The sequence below is a fragment of the Stegastes partitus genome, unplaced genomic scaffold (assembly GCF_000690725.1).
Source record: "Stegastes partitus isolate 25-593 unplaced genomic scaffold, Stegastes_partitus-1.0.2 Scaffold502, whole genome shotgun sequence".
Classification (NCBI taxonomy): Eukaryota; Metazoa; Chordata; class Actinopteri; family Pomacentridae; genus Stegastes; species Stegastes partitus.
In genome coordinates, this window is record NW_007578233.1 from 49,049 (window position 1) to 58,449 (window position 9,401).

Consider the following 9,401-nt stretch of genomic DNA (forward strand, 5'->3'; position numbering starts at 1 on the left):
AAAAACTAAACCAGCCTGTTCTTTATTTGTAGCTATAATCAGAAACTTTATTTACCCTCAAGACCAAATTAAAATGTCTGCAGGACAGAAATAAACTGTCTTTGCACAACTCAGTAGTTAACATGTCACTGCTACTGATTTATATTTGTTTTTCCCGACATAGATTATGCCGTCCCTGCTCATATTGAATACACAATAGAGGCTTAGCGAGTACCAACAAGGCTCCATCATGAAGGTGGACATGCAGCAAATATAAAGTGTGGTTGCACTGTATGTCAGTGGAATAGTCGGATCGCTGTTAACTACAAAGAAACAGTCTGATAAAGTGTCCTCACGCAGTCGCACTACGACAAACACCACAGAGGACCCACTGTCAGACAAACAAGGCTTCGCTTTGTGTTTAGATGATGACGTTTGACATTTGGGTGACATTTTCATAACTCGCCGTCTCTCGAAAACTCCCAAACCTCATTCGAAACCCGTTTAAACTTGGCCTCACAGATGCAAAGCAAAGACTGATGCGTGCCCAGTTGCTGACCTCTGATTGATTTATTTTTTTTAGAATCCGATTTTACACGAGAGACAAATGTCAGTCATCTGCCGAGCTTAAACTAAAGGTTAAGGTTCAAGATATTCCACAAAGTCCCCAGTTCTTTCCCGTTTCATGTTTGTCTTCCCATTTAAAAATGAATCATTAATACATGCCGTTTTTAGCAATTAACTCTAAAACGGGACTAAATGGGGCATTGCAGCTGCAAATTAGCACAGATTTGAGGCTCCAGTTAGCTTTCACAGCGGCGGTACAGTGAATTAGATTGAGTCAAAATAAACTACGGCGCCTGTGTTTGTTATAATGAAGCCACGTGTGATCCGGTGCATTAGCGTAGCTCACCGACGTGTAGTTTTTGGACAGCAGTTGATTTTTATGACACAGAGGAATAAGACACACAGGTATTTGTCAGTAGGATCAAGTCATTGCTTAAAAAATAAATATGTAAAGTGACAGCAAAAACACACTCACACCAGACAGCGCTATAAATAAAACAGCAATGAGAACGTCTCTGGCACTTCCAGTGTTTCTTTATAATTTGTTGAGTATTTATGGCAGATTTGTGTGCCGTTGCTGTTGGATATTATTTACTGCTGCTGTAACATTTCCAGGGCGATTTATATTTAGATGGCAGCTTTTTGAAGTTTCAAGGAGCTGCATAAGCCAAGAAGAAAACAGTAAATATATGAAAGAGCAAAATAAAATGACCATTAAAAAAAAAGCAAGCAATCAGAAGGACTGTAACTTGGCACCTGACTATGTAAGGCAGGGGTGTCCAATCCTGGTCCTCGAGGGCCGCAATCCTGCAAGTTTTAGATGTTTCCTTCTTCCAACACACCTGAATCAAATGATCAGGATCATTATCAGGCTTCTGCAGAGCTTGATGATGAACTGATCATCTGAATCAGGTGTGTTGGAAGAGGGAAACATCTAAAACTTGCAGGATTGTGGCCCTCGAGGACCAGAGTTCGACACCCCTGATGTAAGGCCTAAAAGACGAGCAAGTAAATCTTAACTAAGTGGTTACAAGCAAGAATTGGAGTGCTGTATGCGATGGTGAATGCATGAATGAGCTTTTTCTAAGTCTAAAAGCAGAAGAAAACATCTAAATTTAAGCTGAATGAACTCGATTGTAAACCTGTATCATCTGAGCATCAGCTGTCCGACCCCGCCAGTGTGTTTTTAAACGCTTGTTGTCTTCATCAAAATGACGCAATTTATCAGAACCAGAAACTGTAAAAACAGAACAGATTGTTTCAACTCTCTGGTGGTCCTTGAACTCATCGTCGACAAGCAGTTACGTCGGGTAGCTTAACCAAAACCTAAAATGGTGATATTTCATCAAAAACCCTTTATGCTACATGCCTCTTTTAAAAATTATGATAAAAGCGTTACTTAATTGAAAAATGTTCTGTGCTCTTTGGTGCAACCAGGAAGTCGTTAGTGGTTCAGCTCAGGCCAGCAGTCACAGAACGACAAAAACTCCAAAACCTTTCAGCTGAACTGGGAGAGAAGCGAAAAGCAAATTCAAAATCTAAGTAATGACATATCTATAGTATGTGGACTCCTTGCGTTTTGAATTTTTGTGAAACTTAGCGCCACAGAAGACGTTTGAGTTCTCTCTACTTGGAGTCATCGTTGCTCCGTTTCCTTAGAAGTGCAGGACTTCATGTTGTAGTGAAAAATAAGCCCACAGTGAAGAAAAATGTGACAAAAGAAACGCCCAGAAACTGCTCGAAGTTCTGAGAGTCAAAAGTGGGACATGAATGTGAAACCACTCCACAGATTTCGGGCCTGTGGTTGAACATGGGTGAATCAAACCAGACTTAAAGTGATCCATATTGTTTCTAGTGCTAGAAGAAGTGACTTTGATGGCTTCTATTTTGCGCTGACACAGAGAGAAGCAGTCACGGTCGTGATTGTAAACCCCTCTCTCTCTCTCTACACTCTGTCCCAGTTACATGAAATACGCCGGACTCTACAATAAAAGCTGCTCCTGCCAAACCAAACATTTCTTCACAAAGCCTTGGCAGCGTGAGAGATTTATTCCCTGACGGAGAACATTTGTGGGAATTCTCGTAGATGTTGTTTCAGCTCCTCTTCAAGTTTTTTTTTTTTTTAATAGAAACTTCTTCCCAAAAAGGCAGCAACATGGGTCACCCCAGCAGAACATGTAGAAATGTGCCCTCTTCCGTGTTGCATTTCCATTTATAATCTCAGGTTAAACCCGTTGTTCATCCCTGTATGCTTCTGTTAGACCTGCTCCTGCTCGATAGATAAACTTCGCACCTGTCGTAGTAATAAAATGTCCTCGCCCTTCGCTCAGGTGCTTCTGCGTGGAGTGCGTGGACCTCCTGGTGGGTCAGGGAGCCGCCCACGCCGCCATCAAGGAGGATCCGTGGAACTGCTACATGTGCGGTCAGAAGGGAGTGTTCGGCCTGTTGGAGCGTCGCATCGACTGGCCCAGCCGCCTCCAGCATTTCTTCGCCAATAATCACGACCAAGATTTTGTGAGTAATTCACCTTTTAAGGCTAAAAAAAAATCACCAGTAGCTGCCTCACTGAGGAGTCTTTCTTTTTTCTGTGTGTTTCACTTTGTCGCTGTTGTATTTCAGGATCCACTAAAGCTTTACCCCCCAATCATGGCGGAGAAGAGGAGGCCCATTCGCGTCCTGTCGCTATTTGACGGCATAGCAACAGGTCAGACGGGAATCCTGTCTCCTCTTTGTCAACAAATTCTCAATTTCTCTCTCTCTTATTTTGAAAAATCTAATCAGTAAGTTTCGAAAATGCCCAAAGAGCGGCTCACTGTAGATTTTAGCAATAACCACTAAAACTAAATGGGGCTTTTCAGCTGCAAATTAAAACAGATTTGAGGCTCAAGTGAGCGTTTGTAGCAGCAGTACAGTGACTGTGAGATAAACTACGGCGTCCATGTTTATTGTAATGAAGCCACATGTGATCCAGTTCATTAGTGCGGCTCACTGATGTGTCGTTTCTGGACAGCAGTTGATTTTTATTCCTTTCTGCTCAGTGTTTGATGGCATCTGGTCAAAATGTGTACAGATTGTTCTGTTTGTACCCTGTTGCACCAGTTTCTTCAGTAAACATATATATTTTTTTTAATACTTTTTAGTCTACTTTAATGTCAGAGTTTTACTTTTGAGACAATAAGCACCAAAATAGTTTTTTACATTTTATTGTGCTCCCGTCTGTCAATTAATACATGCAACTAAGAAATGAATATTACACTTAAGAAGTTAATACATGATGACACATGAAAAGTGACGTAGGCTGAGTTTACTGGTTGCGTTTGGCATTATTCAGTCCCCAAAACGTCATATCTGTCAAACTTTTTTTGTGCACAATTATTTGTGTTTTTATGATATATATGAAGAGTTCGTTTGCAAAAACAGAAAACTCCATCTACACAAACCTTCAGAAAACCCACTTTTCCATCATCTACCTGAGACAACATCAGTCAAACTTAAGTTAAACCCACTCAACTTCAGTTTGATTGATATTATCTCAACCAAACAACAACAAAAAATAAGTTTTCTGTAAATCTACAAAAATGCAGTTATCTGTTTTTGCAAATGAACTCTTCATACGTTGATGGATTTGTCCTTAGTGATCTTTACTCTGACCTTTGGCTGCATCCTGTGCAGGGCTGCTGGTGCTAAAAGAACTTGGCATCCAAGTGGATCGCTACATCGCCTCTGAAGTGTGTGAAGACTCCATCACTGTGGGCATCGTCCGGCATCAGGGTCGCATCATGTACGTTGGCGACGTGAGGAACGTCACTCGTAAACATGTGAGTTTGATCTGTTTTTTGTTTTTTGCTTGCTGTTGCTCATCAGCTGAATCACGCTTCCTACAGTAATCTGACATGGATCTGACCTGAGATGAGCCATGTGAGAAACGCACCAAAACTCAATGCTTATGTGGTAATTAAAACAAAAAACAGCCTAAATGATTAATTGGATAATTAGACCTAATCCAAAATGCAAACTGAACCGACCCTAACGGAGAGAAAACACAAACAGCGGCAGCAGCGGGTTGCGTTATCAATTAATTAGACTAATTAACAAGCAAGTGCAAAGAGAAGAGATAGGAACTGGAATAATTGTTTTATGCTACACAAGAAAAAAATGACATAAGTCTTAATTCCAGTTTGCGCACCGACAATCAAAGCTAGTTTATTTGGATCCGCTCTGGAATTTAAAACGAGTCTGTACCCGACTAAATTAGACAAAGTAGAACTTGGATCTGATTTGGGGAGATCCATGAGGACTCATTAGGATAAAACCAGAAAACTGGCTGAAACTCTCACAAGCTGGTGAAATCAGACGTGTCGACTGTTTGAACATGCACCAGCTTTTAATTTGAAATGTGGGAAAAGAGCACCTATCAAATGACTGAATAAATACAGAGACACCAAACTAGTAGATGACTGGCTCTGATTATAGTTGTTGTTACTCACAAAGTTCCTCCTAAGCATCAGCTGGATGTGTTTTCTAAAGAGGAACCACGAAGAATTGGACTCAAAATCTATAGTCTGTTTGGGTCTGACTGTCAAAATAAGACATAAAAACTCTTCTTGCCTCATGACAAAAGTGCATGAAGTCATTAAAGATGTAGACTAGAGGGCAATAAAGACTCTCAGACATAAAGGCTCTAGGATCTAGATTTTGTATTGCTTTTTAAAAAAAAATTTGTTGCACAATATCTCTGAGTTTATTATCTGTACCGTCTCTTATCTGTGTGCAGATACATGAGTGGGGTCCGTTCGACCTGGTTATAGGTGGAAGTCCGTGCAACGACCTCTCGATAGTCAATCCTGCTCGGAAGGGTCTTTACGGTACGTTGAAGCCCACTTCCCTTTTGCAAAACCACCAGCTTGTGTCCTTTTTCACTGTGGTTTAATGACTCCTTCCGGCCCGCAGAGGGCACCGGTCGCCTGTTCTTCGAGTTCTACCGGCTGCTCCACGAGGCTCGGCCCAAGGAGGGCGACGACAGGCCTTTCTTCTGGCTCTTTGAGAATGTGGTGGCCATGGGCGTCAGCGACAAGAGGGACATATCTCGCTTTTTAGAGGTTAGTCGTGTTTCAGCCTGACTTCCAGCTCCTGTAGAATGCAGCGCGGTGTGACGTGAGGATTTCTGGATTATGAATGCCCCCTTGTGGTGCTAATTCATTATCTTTAGACACGGATCATTACAAAGGGAGCTCTGACCCTTTTTCATCTTGATGTAGCGGCTTTAATATGTTTAATGTGCTTTAATCTGCTCCTAGATAATGTCTATTGCTCTCCATACTGCAGTTGGTCCATGTGGACAATGTAGTGAGCTGCTAAGTTAAAAATAATCTCTGCTGTGGAGAATCTGTTGGAGGTTTTCCACTGAAGCAGCTCAAGTAGCAGTAATGTTCTACTATGAGATGAAAAGCACGTGTTACTCTTCTGTTTTGTTCTGTGAGCAAACTTAAGCATGATTCCTCTCTGCTCGCTGTTTGTTTTCAGTGTAACCCAGTGATGATCGATGCCAAGGAGGTGTCGGCTGCCCACCGCGCCCGTTACTTCTGGGGGAACCTCCCCGGCATGAACAGGTTGGTGGGTGAAGGGGAAGCAGCAAACCCAACAGAGAATAAAACAAAGAAGGGACTGCCTTTCTAGAGCTGCTTCCACCCTTAAGATAAAAAATAAGATAAAATATTGGCTACAGCAGCCATACGTTTACTAAATAAAGCAGTGAATTGGTGTTTTGGGGTGACTTTGGCTTGGTTTGGATCAGAAGGGACGTTATGTGTAGCCTTGTACCTCCAGAATATTTCTTAATCTCCTGAGTTCTGTCAAAGAATAATATCATGTTTAGAACTGTAATCGGCAACTAACCAGTCAGAAATCATTTACTTCCTAAATCCTGAATCTTAGCAGCGATTAAAAATAGTTAAGAGATTAATTAAGCGTTTTTCTGGTGAACTCTGGAACTGACATCAGTCTCTAATTTAAGAGAATTTTCACTTTTCCAGTACAGATTTGTTATATTAGTTTGAAAACTACAGGAAAAGACTAATGCAGCATAAAAAAGTTGTGCATAAATCTACTACATTTGACTTCAAAGCTGAGTTTTTAGGCCTTTGTGGGTGATTTTGCACAAATAATAAAGGAAACTAGCCTTTTTTTTGGCCGAAATCTGTGCATTTTCCTGTTTTTTTCTGACCATTTGATAAAACAAAAATGTCTTATGATTAAGTAAATGAAACCCCAATTAGTAATATGTATTTTTTTATCCTGAAGTTTAATCATTTTGGCCAAAAAAAACCTCTTTGTTGGGACCGAAGATTCTTCTGTGCAAGAAAAAGCCCTGCAAATCTGTGCAAAAGTGCACAGCGGCTTTCACATTAGTTAAATAAGCTCCTAAGTTATATGAATGTAAACTGTGGCTTCTGTTCATTCTCCTTTTCTAGGCCTCTGACTGCCATGTGCTCTGACAGACTGGACCTCCAGGACTGCTTAGAACACGGGAGAACAGCCAAGGTAAAAAGTGATACCATGATTGACGCGCATGTGAACGTAACGGTTACTGATCAGAAGAAGAAGTTATTGTAAGTTTTCTGCATGATTTTAGCAAAAAATTGTTCAATCCAATGAAACACCAAAGCTGACATAGATCCACACAGCTTTGCTCTCTGGTGGCTCCCTGTGGCAGCAAGAGGGAAAAATCCATCAGTTCTGAGAAGTGTTACGCCCCGGTCTAGGGGAACCTTGAGCATGACATGATATTTGCTCCACACCAGTCTTTCCACCTCAAAGAAGGCCAGCAATCACGACAAGCCAGGTGTCAAACGAGCAGTTTCTTTTATTTTTTACAAAGTAGAGGGGGAACATAGGCCAAAATAACAAACAAAAACCTATTCTACAGGAACCCTGACCTCCCTATCAGAAAAGAAAAAGCAAATAAAAGACAATAACCTACCTAGTAAACAAAAAACAGGAGAAAAAGGTTCAAAAGAAAAAGGCCTCTCCCTCCTACTCTGCTCTCTAGCTACAATTTTTACAAAGAGTCACTACAGGACTCGGGATCTGTTTCACACGATCCTGAACAAACACACTACTGCTGCATCCTCCTGCAGTACAGTTGCGATGGCCTGCTGGCTTTCTCTGAGGTGGCGAGGCTGGAGGTGAGGAGAACGAGTGCAGCTGGCGGGCTGTTCAAATAGTGGGTTGGCCCGCCCTCTGACCAATGGTGTGGCTGGAATCCGGCGCGGCAGCAGGTGAGACAATCCAGGGTCACCACCTGCTCCTAATTCATTCGTTCATCCCACACACACACACACACACTGAGGACAGACACAGGCAGCAAAAACACAAAACACCACAGATGACCCACACAGAGAGACAGGATTCTAGCTGGTTATGCAGCTTTTTTTCACGCACTAACGTTCCTCTTTGTTCTCCACCAGTTCGACAAGGTGCGGACCATCACCACCAGGTCCAACTCCGTCAAGCAGGGCAAGGACCAGCATTTCCCCGTCTACATGAACGAGAAGGAAGACATCCTGTGGTGCACTGAGATGGAGAGGTATGTTAACCCAAAGATCCTTCCCCCCCTAGACTCCCTGATACAGCTCTGTGTGAGATCGGAATTTCAAGATTATCCCTCTTTTGTCTTCCTTCCCCTCTGCTCCTGGTCGCTTGCTCTGGTCAGGGTCTTTGGCTTCCCTGTCCACTATACGGACGTGTCCAACATGAGCCGGCTGGCGAGGCAGAGGCTCCTGGGCAGGTCGTGGAGCGTCCCCGTTATCCGCCACCTGTTTGCACCACTTAAAGATTACTTTGCCTGTGTTTGAGCGGCGACAAAGCGGCTGCTCCCCGAAACCCGTTTTTAGGAACCACGACGTGCGACGTTGTGACTAGAAAAATAAAGAGCCTTGATCCTCAGATTATACGCCGGTATAATCTGTGAGCGAAACGTTTGACGTAGATTTCACATTATTTCTTGTATTTGAATTGTAATTCTTATTCTATTTAATTTTTGATATGTCATTTTACCTTTTTAGCAGTGTTATCAAGTATTGTTGATTTGTTTGTGCAAGCTATACTTGAGACTATGCTTTCTTCTCAAGACACTGAGAGAGAAAAGTGCTACACGTGTAAAAGAGAGCGCGACGGGGAAACATCGGGACGAGAGGGAATTTGTGCTTCTAAAAAAAGAAAAGAAAAAAAAACAGATATGTGAAATGTTTCTGCTGTGTGAGCGTACTGTATGTCGGGGGCTGCGAGATTCCCACCTGCAGTGCAGCCATGCTTCCAGCTACTGAGCCTCACAGATGTGAAGAGAAAAAAAAAAGGCGATTTTTGTTTTTTTCTTAAGTGTCAGGAGAGCCGTGTCTCTGAGAATCCAAAACACCAGATCACATATACCTCTTTGTTTACAGTTTCTATACACAACTGAAGGTAATAAAGGTACTACTGTAATATGGTTACAATACCATGGTGCTCCAAGATGATGAGAAACATCATAGCCCATGTGGCGCCGAGACTTTATTAGGACAATACGGAGCTCTTTAACCTGTTGCTGGAGATAAAAAAAAAAACTTTTTAACGGAAAAAAAAGAATCCGTTCGGTGCCGTTTTGCTCACTTCCAAAGGAGTGGCAGACATCAGACGACCGCGGAATAGAGCTCATCCTCTTTTTTCTGCGATTTTACAGCTTTTATACAGTTTCTAGTGGTGCTCATTTAACCTCTCAGCCTTGCTACGCTCAGGCGGCTCAAGCGCCTGGATCTGCACAAAACAGAGAGTGAAGCTAAAGCCACATGGGAAATGATGTTTTCTGTCATTCAGAAAAA

At 42.2% G+C, this 9,401-nt stretch overlaps 1 protein-coding gene across 2 annotated transcripts in view; it reads left to right on the plus strand.

Annotated features, from left to right (window-relative positions):
• dnmt3ab (DNA (cytosine-5-)-methyltransferase 3 alpha b) overlaps positions 1 to 9,401 on the plus strand; it is a 50,346-nt gene extending 40,945 nt beyond the window's left edge. For both annotated transcript variants that reach the window (XM_008287453.1, XM_008287454.1), the window contains 9 exons: positions 2,877 to 3,060; positions 3,166 to 3,250; positions 4,219 to 4,364; positions 5,321 to 5,411; positions 5,497 to 5,645; positions 6,070 to 6,155; positions 7,017 to 7,086; positions 8,013 to 8,131; positions 8,258 to 9,401. In XM_008287453.1, coding sequence (XP_008285675.1) covers positions 2,877 to 3,060; positions 3,166 to 3,250; positions 4,219 to 4,364; positions 5,321 to 5,411; positions 5,497 to 5,645; positions 6,070 to 6,155; positions 7,017 to 7,086; positions 8,013 to 8,131; positions 8,258 to 8,399 — 1,072 coding nt within the window. In that variant the 3' untranslated portion in view covers positions 8,400 to 9,401. The remainder of the gene's footprint in view (positions 1 to 2,876; positions 3,061 to 3,165; positions 3,251 to 4,218; positions 4,365 to 5,320; positions 5,412 to 5,496; positions 5,646 to 6,069; positions 6,156 to 7,016; positions 7,087 to 8,012; positions 8,132 to 8,257) is intronic.